Here is a 20,222-nt window from a genome sequence, read left to right as displayed (position 1 = left end):
AATGGTGTGGTAGTTTGAACATTCTTTGGCATTGCTTTTCTTTGGGATTGGAATGAAAACTGATCTTTTCCAGTCCTGTGGCCACTGCTGAGTTTTCCAAATTTGATGGCATATTGAGTGCAGCAGCAGCATCTTTTACGATTTGAAATAGCTCAACTGGAATTTCATCACTTCCACCAGCCAACCAAAAAAAACCATCTTTTCCCCAAGTGAGTTCAATGCAGTCACTAGACAAGGATCAGACTGAGGAACCACCAGTAAATATACATCTATATCTCCAGAGGCATGTACGTGTATGTATATATACGTTAGATATAACTACAGATATATACATATATATGTGCATATATATATATATGTATTTTTATATTATATAATTTGAACTTGATAACAAGACTACAAATGCCAATTATTGTTTTTGGAAACTAAGTACAGTCACCAGGAAGCCAATGTATGTCAAGGAGTAAAGCTGAGAGTCAGTGAAATTTTCTGTATACAGAGCATGTGGGACACTTAAGTTCAACTGTGAGCTGTCTTTTCCCAAGGCTTTGTCTAACAGAGGCGACAGTGCTGACGGGCGGAGCCCAGAGGAGAGTCCCAGCCCACCCGAGTGGGACTCCTCTCTCAGCTGGGTCCCCCAGATTATTAAACAGGGGCTGCTCAGTGTGATTCCCCAAGCAAGTTAATCTTGCACTGACTTTCCTAACTGCACCAAATGTCCTCGGTACAGGGTATTTGGTTTGCTTGTTTTAAGAAAAAGATACAATAATTAAAGAAAAATCCTATTTTAGGTCTATATAGGAATACTATATATAAAAATCAAATACTATATGTCCCATCAGTTAAAAAACACTAAATCTCAAAAAAAAAAAAAAAAAAAAGGTTTATCATGGGGTAAAATATAGACTGTTTCCACTATGTGCGTTAATCACAATGCAGTAATTCTGAACGCAGTTGGCATTATCAAGCGAAAGCTTTTACCCATGCCCAGCACTATGTGAGACGGTGCGCAGGAATCAGAGAGAGGAGTCTGGTCTAGCAGGTGTTTTACGGTGCAGCTGATGAGATGACAAAATCCAGAAGGCAAGCACTGAGAAGGCAGAGCGCCGGGGTACAAGGGTGCGAGTGGTGGAGAAGATCCGTGAGGGCGTGGTGGAGTCAGAAAGGCCTCACAGAACGAACAGAATCAAACCTTCAGCTGGGAAAAACGAGGTGAGAGAGAGAGAGTGCGGAGCAGCAAGAGCAGGGATCCAGGGATGACATGCTGACTGGAGGGCCAGCGAGACGACCTCGGCAGGAATTCCCCGGGAACCCTAAAGGACTGGACCGGGCACTAACACTGGGTTTTGATGATTACAGAAACAGTAATAACCGTGTTCAGTCCAGTTCAGTCACTCAGTCATGTTCAAATCTTTGCAATCCCATGGACTGCAGCTTGCCAGGCTTCCCTGTCCATCGCCAACTCCCGGAGCTTGCTCAAACTCATGACCATAGATTCAGTGATGCCATCCAATCATCTCATCCTCTGTTGTCCCCTTCTCCTCCTGCCCTCAATCTTTCTCAGCATCAGGGTCTTTTCTAAGAAGTCAGCTGTTCTCATCAGGTGGCCAAAATATAGGAGCTTCAGTTTCAGCATCAGTCCTTGCAATGAATATTCAGGACTTATTTCCTTTAGGATGGACTGGTTGGATTTCCTTGCAGTCCAAGGGACTCTCAAGAGTCTTCTCCAACACCACAGTTCAGCAAATCACCCTCCCACTTGTTTTCTCCAAGAATGATAGCATGTATTCTATAAGAACAAAGCTAAGTCATACACACAAGGCCTGTCAAAGTGAGACAAGCTCGGCAAAAGGTGGGAACTCTATGGGCATGAGCTCATTGGCATCACGTTCTACATGCTGGGAAACAGCAGCATGTGAATATGCCTGCAGCAGTGCCTCATAGATCCAATCAATAGCCAGTGAGTGAGCAGCTTGTTTTTCAATAAACAGAAGTGCATTTTTATAAGGTATCTTCCCCCTGCCTCTCAAGTTAGGACACCACCTCCTCTTTTGTAAAGTTTTAATAGTCAGCTAGGTAACAGAGCTCCAGAAAAACATCTATTTCTGCTTTATTGACTACGCCAAAGCATTTGACTGTGTGGATCAGAACAAACTGTGGAAAATTCTTTAAGAGATGGAAATACCAGACCACCTGACCTGCCTCCTGAGAAATCTGTATGCAGGTCAAGAAGCAACAGTTAGAACCACACAAAGAAAACAGACTGGTTCCAAATCAGGAAAGGAGTACGTCAAAGCTGTATATTGTCACCCTGCTCATTTAACTTATATGCAGAGTATATCATGAGAAACACTGGGCTGGATGAAACACAAGTTGGAATCAAAATTGCCAGGAGAACTATCAATAACCTCAGATATGCAGATGATACCACCCTTATGGCAGAAAGTGAAGAAGAACTAAAGAGCCTCTTGATGAAAGTGAAAGAGGAGAGTGAAAAAGTTGGCTTAAAGCTCAACATTCAGAAAACTAAGATCATGGCATCTGGTCCCATCACTTCATAGCAAATAGATGGGGGAACAATGGAAACAGGACAGACCTCATTTTGGGGGGCTCCAAAATCACTGCAGTTGGTGACTGCTGCCATGAAATTAAAAGACACTTGCTCTTGGAAGAAAAGCTATGACCAACCTAGACAGCATATTAAAAAGCAGAAACATTTCTTTGCCAACAAAGATCCATCTAGTGAAAGCTAGGGTTTTTCCAGTAGTCATATATGGATGTGAGAGTTGGACCATAAAGAAAGCTGAGTGCTACAGAATTGATGCTTTTGAACTGTGGTGTTGGAGAAGACTCTTGAGAGTCCCTTGGACTGCAAGGAGATCCAACCAGTCCATCCTAAAGGAAATCAGTGCTGAATACTCATTGGAAGGACTGATGCTGAAGCTGAAACTCTAATACTTTGGCCACCTGATGTGAAGAACTGACTCACTGGAAAAGACCCTAATGCTGGGAAAGATTGAGGGCAGGAGAAGGGGACGACAGAGGATGAGATGGTTGGATGGCATCACTGACTCAATGGACATGAGTTTGAGTAAGCTCTGGGAGTTGGTGATGGACAGGGAGGTCTGGTGTGCTACAGTCCATGGGGCCGCAAAGAGTCAGACACGACTGAGCTACTAAACTGAACTAAGGTAAGAGACTAGGAAACTGACAAAAATAGTAGCTGCTTATTTTTATCTGTAGAATGTTGATAACCAAACCAGCTTTGCTAGCTACTTGTTTTAAGTGCTATTTTATTCCTTACTAAAACAACAATCTCCAACCCCTGAGATAAATTAGAATCCCTGAAACTATAAGATAAACTCATTCTGAACTGTGTACAGCAGATTTTGTGGACACAGTCACCAAAAACCACAGAACTGCTTTAAGATTTGGTGTAAAGACATGGGAACTTACACAGATCACTAGTTACAAAACCAAATGCATAAGCTGATTACCAGGGAGAAAAACCCAGTACCAGACAGAACTAGCTGTTTGCACCCGGACTGAAACTAACCACCTCCTTCAGCAGGACAGCAGTGAAGCTTTCTGCCCCTAAAATACAGGAACGTTTCACGGTGAGTGGGAGGTTTCACCTTCACATATTAGGTAGTGTTTGAGGAGGTCATTCAAGATTACAAAAAATGATGCAACTAAACAACATCCCCTCTTGAGGAAGTGAGAGCAGCATTTTGATAAATGTCTCTGAACATTTTAGTTATGAGAAGAGGTAACTGGGGAGAATACTCAAGAGGGTGGATGAGAGAAGCTGGTGTTCATGTTTCTATTTTAGCTACTATTTTAACCTCCAACTGCAAGAGGAAACAGAAAGCTATTCCTGAGAAACAGATGCAAGAACAGGTGAAAGCAAATCCAGGCACGATGACAGAGCCACTGGTCACAGGGCCAGCCCAGCTCACAGGCAGTAGAGCTTCAGGATGAGAACTAAGGAGCTTTCTACCTGAGAAGGGTTTCTCCATAGCCTGATGTGGCAGCTACATCGCCCCTGCACGCTAAGTTACCTCAGTCATGTCCGACTCTCTGCGAACCCATGGACTGTGGCCTGCCAGGCTCCTCTGTACATGGGATTCTCCAGGCAAGAATATTGGAGAATATTGGTTACCATGTCTTCCTCCAGGGGATCCTCCTGACCTGAGGATCGAACCCACATCTCTTGTGTCTCCTGCATTGCGTATGGATTCTTTACCACTAGTGCCATCATCTGGGAAGCCCAACATCACCCCTACTTGCCTCAAACTCTGGAGAGGGAGATACACACATATCTATGTATACATATTTTATGTGGTTCCTTTGGATTATAAAAAGCAAAAATATTTTCTTCCCCAAAATCGCGTCATTAAACATGTTGTCTCAGAGACAGTAAGGCAGGAGAAGATTGAGGCCTCCCACTTTAACCTATAAGGACCTACAGTCAGGGGGGCCAGCTCTCACCTCAGAGGAAAGTGGCATCTTCCTCTCTCTCACATCCCCTCTGAACACCTGAAGCCAGTCATGGATCATGGAAACATATTTTGGCCCCTTTTAAAAATCTTCTGGACATGTTTATTTGTAAAGTTATGAAAATAAGGTTTAGCAACCTCTAAGTGCTGATAAGACAAAGAAGCCCTCTTATTTTCAAAATTTTAATTTACCAGCTTCCATAAATACAAATGAAGATGTCCCTCAGAGCAAGGACATCTCAACTCCATGTCCACCACAGACGGAAGGGTGATCACTGTCCAAAGACAACACTATGTACTTGTTGGGAGTGATTGGGAAAGTAGAAAGAACTTAAATCTGTTCCCAAGTAAAGGAGTTCCTGTAATTGTGTCATGATGACATTGCATTTTAAAGCAATCATTCTACCATTTGTTTAAAGAAAGAATATACTTCTGAGTTTATGTATAAATGAAGCATTTTTAGAAAGATCAGATAAAACTGGTAAAAGTGGTTGTCTTTGGGAAGGGGAAATTGGTGACTGGGGCATGAAGTTGGGGAGCTATTACTTTCATTTTTTGTATCTATACCCTTTTCATCTGTTATCTGTTCAAAATATATTTTTTAAAAGAAATCTCAACTCAGCTACATTAACTCTAGGCATTAGTGTAAGATTCCATTTCAAGCTCTCTTTGAAAAAAAGGTTCTACAGGCCACTTTCTGCAAGAAATGATTTTGCTTCAAAGACTAGGATCTTTGAAACATCATCTACCACATTAAATATCTTCAAGATTCCCTTAGGCAGTAATTAATAGCTTGCTCCTTTTTAGAAAACCTGGAAAAAAAAAATAGAAAACTTGGACTTCTCTCAAGTTTTAGAAGTTGACTATTTCGAACCATAAATGTCCTTCACTTAGCCATTTCTATCTCATTAAAATAGAATAATTTTTAAAAATCAAGCTAATTGCAAAAAATTTTTAAAAAAGATTTTAACCACTGCCTTTGTGCTTTTAATAAAGTCTTCAATATGATTCCTATTGATAGGCTCTTTTATTCAGAGGTCACAAGTTGAAAAAGAGTAAACACATTCCAATTCTCATGCTTTTGATAAATTCACCCTTAGTTCCAGTGACATGCTCACTTGGTTATATGTTACCGCATCATCGTCTCTTTAACGAGAGCAAATGCAGCCAGAAGGCTTCCCTTGTGGCCCAGCAGTAAAGAGTTCTAGGTGTGGAAGATGTCCTGGAGAAGGAAATGAAAACCCACTCCACTACTCCTGCCTGGGAAATCCTGTGGACAGAGGAGCCTGGCAGGTTACGGTCCATGGGGTCACAAAACAGTCAGACTGGACTTAGTGACTAAGCAACAGCATGCAGCCTGAAAGAACCAGGGTCTCCCCTGCTTAAGCTCAGAAAAACGATCTTGAATATCGAAGACAGACTGCATCAGTGAAATGTGGCCCATCCTAACAGGACGAGAGGAGTCACTGGAGCCAAAACATAAAGCATGCTCATAGAGCATGAAAAGAGCCAAGTCCCTCCAAGGGGCAGAAAGGCCCTTCTGATGGGGGCTGAAAAGGGCTGAGCAATGGAGAAAGCTAGAGCAGGGGCTCTGAAAACACAAATAAAAGCTGGGGCTCTCCCTTCTCCCCCCACCCATTAAAAAGTCACCCACAAAGGTTCTGCTTCAAACTTGAGTGCCAATCAGAGGTGAGGCTGTCACTTACACAAGCCACATGCATCCATAATGCACAGCTTCCTAATCCTATCTACTTCCCAGGGCTGAGACAGATGAGATATGTGAAAACACTAGGTAACTTATACAAATAGCAATGTTCTGTTATCACCATTAAGGATCACAAAGCAGTTCAGTTCAGTACACAGCAATGAAGCTGTGGTTTCCAAACTCATACTGATCCAGGATTTAGTGAGTTCTTGAATGGTGCCTGGCACAAGGTTGGACTTAACCAAATACTTCATGATGGCTGGGGATAAACATGAACAAATAAATGGAAGGGATGAAGGAAGGACAAAAAGCGAGTCTGAATGAATGAACGACCAAAGTCTATGAAAGACTACAGAGAATAAAATAGATGTTTTAACATGCCAAGACAATTTTTGAAAACTCTTAGATGTAAAAACTCAAGAATATACATTGCACAGGTGATCCATTCATCTTCCATGAGCATAACCTCATTTGAGGAATTTTGACAGTCTTGTGACAAATGAGCGCACATGAAGCTGATCCTCCTCTCCAATGTCTAGGAAGGGCATTTACCTAAAATTAAACCTGTCTTTGTCCTTCAAATTCAACCCAGTGGGCCCTGTAATAATATAAGTCTGGATCACCTGCCTCCTCTGGAGGTTTATCCAGATAAACAAAAGCCATCTTTACTTTCAGAAACAGCCTAAATAGTGCTCAAATCGAGGTTTGCCCACAAACTTAAGTCAATTTTCAGAGAATTTTACTTTACTTGGACTTTGAATAGCTAAAGATAAATGTTCTTTCTGAAGATGAAAGCAAAAGTTTTTAACGTCATAAATTTTCAAGATCAGAGGCTGAAAATGTAGACGTGTTTAACCCATTCCCCAATCCCAATTTTTTTTTAGGTTTCACACCATTATCTCCAGAATCAAGCAAAAAACTTCATTATGCTGGGAAGTCCCCTTAGATCTGCTCTAGCCAGACATGGAATTAAAAAAAAAAAAAAAAAAAAAAGATGTCTAAAAGACACTGACTACACTTTTAAGCACTGATATAAATACCACCTGAGGTTTTTACACTGAATGGATTTCAAAGGGATAGAAACATGTCCTGGGGGAGACCCCATTCTGATGAATGAAGATAAGTTTATTCTAAAGCCAAATCTTTCTGTACTTCCTATTCACTTTCACTTTAACTTATACAGCTTTACTCAGTCCTTAAAAAGGTATTACTGAATATTTCCAGTTTCACAATCATGCTGTACAATACCCTCACTGTGTGAAGAATTAAGGTGGAAATGCTAAAGTAGAGGAGAAAACCAAAAGCATTCCCAATTCCTAACTTCAACGTCTAGCCCACTTCTGCTAAACATTAACAGTGAGATGTAAAGAAATATATTTGTCAAGACAGAGATGCTCACTATATCCTAATCAGCCAGGACATTACAAATCTTTAATTCACACTTCATGGAGAAAGAAAGAAAATCAATCATGGCAAGTGGGATACTCTGTAAATGGGTTTTTTTAAATTCATAATGTTCCAAATTACAGCAGCATGTAGTACTGACCTCACCCAGGTGTTCACTGAGCCTCATAACGTGAATCTGCACACTCCATCAAAAGGTAATCATTCCTAGAAGTCTTCAGCAGTTTAGAGCAAACAGGAAGGTTTTACCTGAAGTTCAACTGGCAATATTTCTCAGCTGGATCAGCCTCTTAAACCCAGGAGTCTTTTCAAAGGAGGAATCACATTGAAAGTAAACCCAACTACTTCCCATTCCATTTTTTACCAGGTTCTTTTATCACTTATGCTTCTCATTACTTAGACACAGCAGTTAGACCAATGTCGGAAAGTAAAGATGAGAAACAGGCAATAAAAACAAATCGCCCATAATCTCACCTCCCGGATACAACCGTTGTTCACATTTTGGCGAACCTCCGAGACTTTTTCGTACATGTGTATTAGCTAGGAGAGGATGAGATGGTTGGATGGCATCACCAATGCAATGGACATGAGTTTGAGTAGGCTCCGGGAGTTGATGATGGACAAGGAAGACTGGCGTGCTGCAGTCCATGGAGCCGCAAAGAGTCGGACATGAGTGAGCAACTGAACTAATGCTTTATGTATCTGCTTCCCGCTCCCCTCACTTACTGTTACATGATGAGCATTTTCTGTTAACAACCACATTACACGTAAGGTTTAAAGACAAACCAGAAATTGAACTCTGAAAAAAAAAGACACTCCTTAGAGGGCACAAGTAGGATTAGAGAAAGCTATGAAAGGCTGCCCTGCCAGTAAAATGGTCAAATTATCTGATGTCTTTAACGGCAGTTCAAAAACAATAGCTGCTAATATTTTAAATGACTTTTTATATTACAGAAGTTTTACATGCTTCAAAAAAGATATGCTTACAGCAGGTTTCCATTTTTAATCAAACTGAGATCCAACTAGTCCATCCTAAAGGAAATAAGTCCTGATTATTCACTGGAAGGACTGATGCCGAAGCTGAAAATCCAATACTTTGGCCACCTGATTCGAAGAACTGACTCATTTCAAAAGACCCTGATGCTGGGAAAGATTGAAGGCAGGAGGAGAAGGGGATGACAGAGGGGCATGGTTGGTTGGTTGGCATCACTGACTCTATGGACATGAGTTTGGGTAAGCTCTGGGAGTTGGTAATGGACAGGGAAGCCTGGCATGCTGAGGTCCATGGGGTCGCAGAGTCAGACATGACTGAGTGACTTAACTGAACTGAGCTACCATTCTTTTTTTTTTTTAATTAGTTGGAAGCTAATTACTTCACAACATTTCAGTGGGTTTTGTCATACATTGATATGAATCAGCCATAGATTTACACGTATTCCCCATCCCGATCCCCCCTCCCACCTCCCTCTCCACCCCATCCCTCTGGGTCTTCCCAGTGCACCAGGCCCGAGAACTTGTCTCATGCATCCCACCTGGGCTGGGGATCTGTTTCACCATAGATAATATACATGCTGTTCTTTTGAAACATCCCACCCTCACCTTCTCCCACAGAGTTCAAAAGTCTGTTCTGTACTTCTGTGTCTCTTTTTCTGTTTTGCATATAGGGTTATTGTTACCATCTTTCTAAATTCCATATATATGTGTTAGTATGCTGTTTATGTTCTTTATCTTTCTGGCTTACTTCACTCTGTATAATGGGCTCCAGTTTCATCCATCTCATTAGAACTGATTCAAATGAATTCTTTTTAACAGCTGAGTAATATTCCATGGTGTATATGTACCACAGCTTCCTTATCCATTCATCTGCTGATGGGCATCTAGGTTGCTTCCATGTCCTGGCTATTATAAACAGTGCTGCGATGAACATTGGGGTGCACATGTCTCTTTCAGATCTGGTTTCCTCAGTGTGTATGCCCAGAAGTGGGATTGCTGGGTCATATGGCAGTCTGAACTGAGCTACCATTCTTAAGTATCAGTATCTCTGGTACCAGTATATTCTCTCTCTTTCTTATATTAAATTCCTTGCATACAGAAAACTTAATTCTTACTATGGAGTTAAACAGCTCAGAAACATTTTAAAGAGCTCAGTTTTCTGTATATTGCAGAAAAATAAATTCTGTAAATGTAGAAGTTAACCTGGACAGGCCAGTAAATCATTTATATGTATACATGTGTGTGTATACAACATACATACATACATACATATATATATATAAAACTATATAGAAGTACAGCATATAGGCATGTGTGTTTATAAATAAATATAACATCAAATAAACTGGGAAATGGTTATTTGCAGCCAATCTCTGATCCCTAGTAAATGACCTCTATGGTAAAGTGCCCCAGATTATCTCATCTACACTTGGAGAGACCAAGAGCCAAAAGCAAAACTTATTCTTCTGCTGGGAAAAATAATAGTGAAGTATCCCAGAAGCAAAAAATTCTTAAATTAACTGAAATCTTGAACTATACTTTCTTCCCTTTGAAATTAATACAGTATTAATTATAAATTAAGAACAAGGGTATATAAAATATGTAACATATTAAAATAACCACAGAATTTATATACCATTCATTCATCAGATATATGTTATACACACACCTAGAGACATACAAACACTTTTTTCAAACCATACTAACATTCTCTAATGAATATTTCCCAAAAGAATATATTTTACAGTTTGGGGTGACAAGGCATATATTGATAAATAAGAATCAAAAACTTTTACAATAAAATTCATAAAAGACTTCATAGATTTTTGCATATTTCTACAATGTTCAAATACAAACTTATGTTGACACTTAGGTACTTACGTTCCATGAAATAGGGCCCAGGCTCAATTCTCCATACAATTTGTCCTTTTTGTGTTCCAGTCACACCCCTGTTTTTAGAATCCCAGAAGTTGGCTGGAGAATTCTCATCTGGAAAAACCAAATAAACACTTTTTAAGCTTATAATTATAACCTCATTGTCTTTCCTTAGCTCAAAGCCATAGTATGAGTTCTAAAATAAATGGAAAAAAATAAAGAGGGAAATATCAATGAACATTATTGTTAATGACGGTTGGACGGCAGAGTAGAAGGACATGAGCTCATCTTCTCCTGCGAGAACTCCAAAATCACAAGTCACTGCTGAACAATCGTCAACAGGAGAATGTTGGATCCCAGCAAAAAAATATACCCACATCCAAGGGCAAAGGAGCCCAAGCAAAACGGTAGGAGGGGTGAAACTGCATTTAGAATCAAACCCCATGCCCAACAGAAACGCTCAGAGAGCTCAAACTAAAATCTTGTGCACCCCAGGAGACTCCACAGAGACTGAGCCAGACCTGCCTTTGAGGGTCTGAGTGTCTCCTGTGGAGCTACGGGTCAGCAGTGCATTACAGGGGACTGGAATGCAAAAGTAGGAAGTCAAGAGATACCTGGAGTAACAGGCAAATCTGGCCTTGGAGTACAGAATGAAGCAGGGCAAAGGCTAACAGAGTTTTGCCAAGAGAACGCACAGGTCTTAACAAACACCCTCTTCCAATAACACAAGAGAAGACTACACATGGACATTACCAGATGGTCAATACCAAAATCAGATTGATTATATCTTTTGCAGGCAAAGATAGAGAAGCTCTATACAGTCAGCAAAAACAAGTCCGGGAGCTGACTGTGGCTCAGATCATGAACTCCTTATTGCCAAATTCAAACTTAAATTGAAGAAAGTAGGGAAAACCACTAGACCATTCAGGTATGACCTAAATCAAATCCCTTACAATTTGACAGTAGATATGACAAACAGATTCAAGGGATTAGATCCGACAGACAGAGTGCCTGAAGAACTATGGATGGAGGTTCATGACACTGTACAGGAGACAGTGATTAAGACCATCCCCAAGAAAAAGAAATGAAAAAAGCAAAATGGTTGTCTGAGGAGGCCTTACAAAGACCTAAGAAAATAAGAGAAGCTAAAGGCAAAGGAGAAAAGGAAAGATATACCCATATGAATGCAATTCCAAAGAATAGCAAGGAGAGATAAGAAAATCTTCCTCAGGGATCAATGCAAAGAAACAGAGGAAAACAATAGAATGGGAAAGACTAGAGATCTCTTCAAGAAAATTAGAGATACCAAGGGAACATTCCATGCAAAGATGGGCACAATAAAGGACAGAAATGGTATGGACCTAACAGAAGCAGAAGATGTTAAAAAGAGGTGGCAAGAATATACAGAAGAACAAGACAAAGGATCCTCATGACCCAGATAATCACGATGGTGTGATCACTGACCTACAGCCAGGCATCTGGGAATGCAAAGTCAAATAGGCCTTAGGAAGCATCACTACGAACAAAGCTAGTGCAGGTGATGAAATGTCAGTTGAGTTATTTCAAATCTTCAAAGATGATGCTGTGAAAGTGCTGCAGTCAACATGCCAGCAAATTTGGAAAACTCAGCAGTGGCCACAGGACCAGAAAAGGTCAGTTTTCATTCCAATCCCAAAGAAAGGCAATGCCAAAGAATGCTCAAACTACCGCACAACTGCACTCGTCTCACACGCTAGCAAAGGAATGCTCAAAATCCTCCAAGCCAGGCTTCAACAGTATGTGAACCCTGAACTTCCAGATATTCAAGCTGGATTTAGAAAAAGCAGAGGAACCAGAGATCAAATTGGCAACATCCACTGGATCATCAAAAAAGCAACAGAGTTCCAGAAAAATATCTACTTTTGCTTTATTGACTATGCCAAAGCCTTTGACTGTGAGGATCAGAACAAACTGTGGAAAATTCTTCAAGAGATGGGGATATCAGACCACCTGACCTGCCTTCTGAGAAATCTGTATGCAGGTCAAGAAGCAACAGTTAGAACTGGACATGGAACAATAGACTGGTTACAAATCAGGAAAAGGGGTACGTCAAGGCTGTATATTGTCACCCTGCTTATTTAACTTATATGCAGAGTACATCATGCGATATGCCAGGCTGGATGAGGAACAAGTTGGAATCAAGATTGCCGAGGGAAATATCAGTAACCTCAGATATGCAGATGACACCACCCTTATGGCAGAAAGCGAAGAAGAACGAAACAGCCTCTTGATGAAAGTGAAAGAGGAGAGTGAAAAAGCCGGTTTAAAACTCAACATTCAGAAAACTAAGATCTGTTCCCATCACTTCATAGCAAATAGATGGGGAAACAATGGAAACAGTGAGAGACTATTTTCTTGGGTTCCAAAATCACTGCAAATGGTGACTGCAGTCATGAAATTAAAAGACACTTGTTCCTTGGAAGAAAAGCTATGACCAACCTAGACAGAATATTAAAAAGCAGAGACATTACTTTGCCAACAAAGGTGCATCTGGTCAAAGCTATGGTTTTTCCAGTGGTCATGTATGGATGTGAGAGTTGGATGGTGAAGAAAGCTGAGCACCCAAGAATTGATGCTCTTGAACTGTGGTGTTGGAGAAGATTCTTGAGAGTCCCTTGGACAGCCAGGAGATCCAACCAGTCCATCCTAAAGGAAATAAATCCTGAATATTCATTGGAAGGACTGATGCTGAAGCTGAAACTCTAATACTTCGGCCACCTGATGTGAAGCACTGACTCATTGGAAAGGACCCTAATGCTGGGAAAGATTGAAAGCAGGAGGAGAAGGGGACAACAAAGGATGAGATGGTTGGATGGCATTCACCAACTCGATGGACATGAGTTTGAGTAAGCTCCAGGAGTTGGTGATGGCAGGGAAGCCTGGCATGCTTCAGTCCATGGGGTCACAAAGAGTAGGACACGACTGAGTGACTGAACTGAACTGATTGTTAATGAGTTACTTAATGACTTGCATTTACAAGGAGAACTAGAGAGGAGAGTGGGCAGGTGGAAAGAAAATGGCATGTCTGGGCTTAGCCAGGTTGGTCACTAAACTGCCAAAAGACAAAACTGCAAAGAATAAAGAGTATGACTGTTCATCAACCAGCAATGAGATGACACATAAAAAGAGAGTGGGTGAGTTCCTGTCTATAAAATCCTTTATAAAAAAAAAAAAAAAAAAGATGAAGAGCTGAGCTGATAGAATATAAGAGAATCAAGATGGGGTTAAGGGAGGGGATGTTAAGTAGGAAACTGAGTCAAGACACAGCACAGGTTTGCCACGGACACAGCACAGGTTTGCCACGGAGAGTGTTCAGGAAATACCAAGCGAGTCAGCGCGTTGGCTGGGGTAATTGTTCCCAACGGTCAGCAGTGGGTTACCGTGACGCCACGTAAGAGAAGGAAAGAGGAAGAAGGACAGAAAGGACGGCTCCAAAGAACAGGCCTGAAAGCAGCATCCTGTCTAAGCTCTCTGACCTCGGGGCACTGAGAAAGTGGTCATATTTGTAGGACACACTGGGGTCCATGAAGGAGACACAACACTGCTCTGGCTGCCCGGGGCTCGGCCCCACCCTGAAGGCAGAAGGGATTCATGTTCTTTAACTTGCTCACATCGCACTAGTCTGAAGCTCGGTTCTAAGGTCCTGGAACAGGAAGTGAAACTAAGGATGTGACAAAGAGACCATCCAGAGTTTTACAGGTACACAAGTGTGTGTGCAGAGACCCTGGCTCTTAAAGTCGGATGCACCTCATTTTCATCCCCAAACCTCTTTCCTAGGAGGGAAGATTAGGCATACACTTTAACTGAGAGCTGGAATTAAGCAGACAGGGTGAAGTCAGTGAGCCGCTAAAACAGGAAATGTAGAGAACAGGTTCAAAGTCCAAGGGACTAGTCCTGAGAATAAAAACCTCAATTCTTAAGAGCATAAAAGAAACAGAAAGTGGCCCACATGAGGGGCCGGATGATCCAGCTCTGAGGGATTCCTGTCTGTGGCTTCCCTCGGGGCTTTATGACATTGAGAAGTCAAAGAGGTCTGGGAGGAGTGGTCCTTTCCACTGTCTGTAATCAACACAGTGTAAGTCAAAGATGCTTTATAGTGAAAGGCCAAGAAGCAGGGTCACCTCCTCTCAGAAACACAACACAAGCCAATCCACTCCATTCCATCACAGAAACACAACCCCAGTGACATTTAGAAGGCACTCAAGGATCACCTAAAACTGGATTTGAAAGATGGCATGTGGCTCCCTGGGGCAGATGCTGCTCACTGCCTCTCCCCTGAACCTCTTCCTTGTCATCTGAACCCCAATTCTGTCCAAGGTAACAATGTACCCAGTTAAAACAGTTACCCTTAAATGCAGCTAAGGATGTCATGTGGCCAGGACATGTGGGTTGAATTCTACTGGGTGGGACTTCTGGGGGAGCTATTATTTTTAAGACTGATAAAAGGACACTCAATAATCTTTTTGCTCTCCCCCCGCCACCTCCTCTCTCCTTAGATGAGAGCCACAAGCTAAGGATGACAGAGAAAGAAGCTAGAAACATCCATGATGATCATTTGAACCCTAAATGGCCCTCAGACTTCTTGCTATTGAGGCAAAAATAAAGTCCTACTTATTTAAGCCCCTGTGGTTGGGTTTCTGTTACTTGTGGGTGAACACAATTCCTAACAGACACAATTACCATCCTAAAAGTCATTCAGTGATTTAGACCCATGAGGCCTGACTTGAACCAGAATCACTGACTGCATCACTTCTCCAGTTTAGACAAGGGTAGCTTCTTCTTCTCTAAAACATACTTTAATGGGTAAAGCTGCTTGCATAGGAACAGAGACGCTCATGTTTTCAAAAACAGATGTATTGTACTAGCTGTTGGTCTCATGGAAGGCTACAGGAAGCTGGACCCTGCGGGGCACAGAACACAGGCACGGGGAGCAGAAGGTGTCCGTCCGGCTGTTCTAAACGCAGACAGCTGTGCACGTGAGGAGGCTTCTGAACATACTGCGGAGCCAGTTTCCTCCTGAGGCCTCAGGAAAGACAGGCAATAACAAATCTCATTTTAGGATCCCAGTGATAAAATGCAACACTCACAAAATTATACTTCTTAAAGTGTGACCTCACCATAAGAGGGTTGGCACTTCTACTATTACTAAACTTTTTCTCCCCAAGCCATCAGTTAAGCCAAATCAAGTACACACTTCTGACACATCAATCCTTGGGAGATGGAGGGCTGAGGAGCAGAGACAGAGGGGAGGGCGGAGGTGATGCGATGAGAACTGTCGTAAGAGGACGTATCCCCACACAGAAGTGGTTCCTGGGGCTTGATACAACCCTCTACATGTGCCCTGGAGAAGAATCGTTGTCAGAGAACCAGTGCCAGCCCTCCTGTTCCAAGAAGAGCCACCAGCAACTTTTTCTTTGCCTATTATATTCACTTAGAGGTAGAAACACTGCACCGTGTGAATACCCTCCCTTGGTCTCAGAAGTCAGAAATAAAGGAGAACGAGTTATGAGTGCTTCCTCCTCAGACCCTCTACCAAGAAACAGACCTAGAGTAAGGTGTTCAAATCACCTACCAGCTCGTGGGGTTAGCATAAACCATATATCTCTGATTTTAGCGCCTATCATTGGTTTATAGGCAATGTGGACAACTCCATTTGGCTAAATTTATGATAGTTAAAGAAATAAAGGCTAGTCTCTGGAAGCAAAATATTGAAAATGTACCGTGATCATTCAGACTCATAAGGAGCTCAAATGTCCCATATATGATGAGAAATGAATAGAATTAGGATGAAAAGGCCCAGAGCAAATGCTTGATGGGTCTGCTCTTTTTTTTTCAGCAAAATGTCACGGTGAGAAACAATCCTGTAAACCTTCCTGGGGAAGGTCTTATTCCCCGCCATGCATACTGTCTGTCATGGAGAAGTCACCCAAGTTGGTTAATATTCTGGCTATTCTACATGGAAATTTTTCTCTGATGAGATAATATTTCGGATAGTTCATTATCCCTGACAGATAGTAGCACTCTTGGCATTGAGTGACAGCTACTCGTAACTGAGATATAAAATTCCTAGAAATAAACCAGCGGAGGGTCACAGTATTTTACAGTGGTGTTCACAGCCTCCACGGCTCCAGCTCCCACTGCACAAGCCAGCGGAGCGCTGGGCAGCCTTGGCGGCACCATCCTAAAACTAAATAGAATGACTCATCCTTTGTCTTTCTTTCAAGAACACTGATTTTAATCTGTCCTTCAGACTAAAACTCTTTAAAGTAGGTAAACACCTTCAATTAGGTTGCAATCCATTCTCATCTAGCCAAAGAACACCTTCTGAGTGACTGTGTTTCTCTGCTCAGATCTACTTTTCATGGATATTTGAGGACAGAATATTTTTTCCCAGGTTGTGTAACTTGTTTTTCTTTACCCTCATTTAACATCTATTTTAGGCAATTCAATCTTTCTTAAATGCTCCTACTCCAAAGAAGAAAAATAATTGAGTATAAAATACTATACCAAAGAAAGGGTTCTGAACTCCCTAGATGTATCATATAGACATAAAACATGCATCTATTTCTTCCATTAATTGAACAAAGATTCTGATAGATCAAATAAATGTCATTGCTCTTTAAAGTCAATTATCAATTGTTCTGTTTATACTTGGAAACTTCCCTTCCTCATTTCTCTTAAGAATTGTGCAAATCTGAGGATATCTGTCCTCATACCCTCTAATTTCTACCCTCTGACTTAGACCAAGGTGCCATGCACTCTGTGACATCCAGAACACGGATGATATGAGGCCCCATCTGCCTGGTTTCTCCATTCCCTACTGCCATCTTTTCTGTACCCATGTCTATTTCTTGCCTTCTTGCCCAGAGTTCTAGGCAATAATGTGGTGCCCTTGACTCAAACACTTCTATTAGCACCTTTTCTCACTTTGACCATTAGATTCTTCCTCCCAACCTAGAAACATATCAGCTTCCATGAGGTATATTCTCCTGCTTTTGCTCCTTGACCACTGCCTTCCCTTGCCCTTTTTCTCATTCACATTCTTATTTGCCTTCCGACCAAGATTAAAGTGTCTATTACAGTTACAATGGAGTTTATAATCTCGGAGTATATATTCTAGATATTTAGGTAACTTTCTAGCTGGAACATAATCATAAAAACATTGGAGATGATCAATGCATGTGCCTAAATATCTTCTCTAAATGTAATTTTGTTTGGCAGAGTTTATATAAAGCTTGTCCACTCATATCTCTTACATATTCTTTGTTTTCTTATAAATCTAGTTGGCAGTACATTTTCTCTAAATATAAACGCATAGCGCACACCCCCAAAGCCCTAAAAGCCTCCTAATAAAACTCATACCTGTTTGTGAATATTGTGGGATCATAATCAAGAAAACTCTTGAAAATCTTTACTCTTGCCTTATTTTAGCAATCCATGATACTTTCCCAAACTGATTTCATTTAGTGCTTTTTAAAATACAGTTAGCCCTTCAACAAAAGCAGGGGTTAGGCAAACTGCCCCTCTCTGCAGTCAAAAATCAACCTATAGTCAGCCCTCTGCATTCAATGGGTTCCTCCTTATCCACAGGTAGTTTCACATCCACAGATTCAACCAACCGTGGATCATGTGGAGCTACAGTATTTATACTGAAAAAACTGAGTATTAGTAGACCTGAGTAATTCAAACCCATGCTGTTCAAAGATCAGCTGTATTCTTTAGGGCTACTCCAGTTAATTTTGTTTTTAATACGAGAACTACTTATTATGTTAAGTCTGCTTCTCCAAGGGAAAAACAAAGTATTTGGACCCAGGGAAAAAGGAGCAGGTGTATAAGATTACACAACACAAAACTAACTCTCTTTTTTATTAACTATAGAGTACAATAGCTCAGAGAACTTTCTCAGATTTGGTTAATTAGATGAGAAACAGTCTCCTTCCCTTAATGAAAACCAAGTGTCTTAAACAAAATCTCTGTATAAGCTGATTCACCAACATCTCCTACACATTTGCTTCCCAAGTGGCTCGGGGGTAAAGAACCCACCTGCCAATGCCAGAGCCACGGGAGACGTGGGTTCAACCCCTGGGTCGGGAAGATCCCCAGAGGAGGAAATGGTAACCCACTCCACTATTCTTGCCTGGAAAATGCCATGGACAGAGGAGGCTGCAAAGAGTCGGACATGACTGAGCACGCCTGCACCTTCTTCCCCTTTAGCTAAGTGATCCTCCCGGGCAAGGATCGCCTGACTCCACTACTCACAATGAATACCCTGGGATTCTGCAAAACACAGATTTCTAGTTAGTAGGTTTGAGTCAGGATGCAGGAATCTGAATTTTAGCAAACACCTCATTCAGTTGATTCTGATACAGTACTACAAAAATACCTCATGTGGGAAAAAACATGTTCATATAATCTCCAGGGAAACAGAGCAATCACATCCGCCATGCACATCTCATTAATCACTTCCCTCACATTGGTCAGTTTGTTCCTTCCTCCGTTCCTTCCTTCACCTGAAAGGTTTTTATTGACTGACTACTATGAAAGTCAACACTCCATCTCCTGCCATAAGGAGATGGCAGTGTAATAGGAAGAGACTGGCACGTAAGGTACAACGCAATACTAGAACTGCTAGGATAGAGGTGTGCACACTTTATAAAGTACTAAAGGAGAACCAAAGAGGAATGATCAGCATCCCCTGTGACTGTGTATAATGAATGCGGTGCTGGTCTATCAAGTCTGAAACGTCTCTGGGAGATGAATATGGAGCTAAACTTTCGGAGATCTACACATTTAAGCCAGTTATTACGGTATTTCAATCCATTTCTCCTTTCTTCCTTAGAAGGAAGGTTAATTATATCAACTTACTATATGATTGTAAAGATTAATTTTAAAAAATAACTTCTTCTAAAATACCACTGAGACCTAAAATAACATAAGCATAAAGTCTTTCATGCACCAAACTCTTCCTTCCCCATATTTCACAAAGAGAGATCAGTGTGAAAGTAATCTGTTAAAGATTAATTTTTTCTGTATGATTTTTAGATTCCAGAAAATGTCCTATGAATAGGTTTTGAAGATAATAAAAATATCTATAGGAGATATGACCAGATGTATCAAACATATCCAAATATAATTTGGATTTGAAAATGTTTCTATGTCTATATTAATATTTCTAAAACCATACAGTACTGGAGATAAAACAGGAACAAAAAAAGTATTCAAAGTCCTCACACTTCTATCAGCCAACCTAGGGGAATTGAAAAAAGATGAGAAATTTTGCGAGAAAGATGCCATGTGACAGACTGTGCCAGAGATGAAAAATGATGCTTACAAAGTTTCTTTTGCTCTAAAGCAATTGCTCCCTATATTTTCTCATAAAATGGCATAAACATCTAAATTGATTTAAAATTACTTTGGGATACAAATTGAATATCCCTATACCCTGAGATAAGATCATAAAGGAGCCTCAATTTATCCCAGCTACACTCAGAAATTAGATGCCCTGTCTACGATTTGGGATTTAGAAAGCAATCCTAAGCTATTAATATAATTTGAATCAAAACGATCATTCTAGACCTGGGCAAAAACACACCTTCACAGGTGCTGCGTGACTGTTAAAACTCTGCAAATTTACCTGCAAGTGCTAGGCAAGTTATGTGAGAGGAAAACTCTGAAAATGATTGAGATTTGAACTAAATTGCAGGGAA

General features: G+C 41.0%; 1 protein-coding gene across 5 annotated transcripts in view; it reads right to left on the bottom strand.

Annotated features, from left to right (window-relative positions):
• HECW2 (HECT, C2 and WW domain containing E3 ubiquitin protein ligase 2) overlaps nucleotides 1–20,222 on the bottom strand; it is a 420,397-nt gene that overhangs the window by 150,276 nt on the left and 249,899 nt on the right. For all 5 annotated transcript variants that reach the window (XM_043445118.1, XM_043445119.1, XM_043445120.1 and 2 more), the window contains one exon: nucleotides 10,483–10,590. In XM_043445118.1, the coding sequence (XP_043301053.1) occupies nucleotides 10,483–10,590 (108 nt within the window). The remainder of the gene's footprint in view (nucleotides 1–10,482; nucleotides 10,591–20,222) is intronic.

This window comes from Cervus canadensis, chromosome 24 (assembly GCF_019320065.1).
Source record: "Cervus canadensis isolate Bull #8, Minnesota chromosome 24, ASM1932006v1, whole genome shotgun sequence".
Classification (NCBI taxonomy): domain Eukaryota; kingdom Metazoa; phylum Chordata; class Mammalia; order Artiodactyla; family Cervidae; genus Cervus; species Cervus canadensis.
The sequence above is the reverse complement of the archived record's forward strand: the minus strand, read 5'-3'. Positions and strand labels throughout refer to the sequence as shown.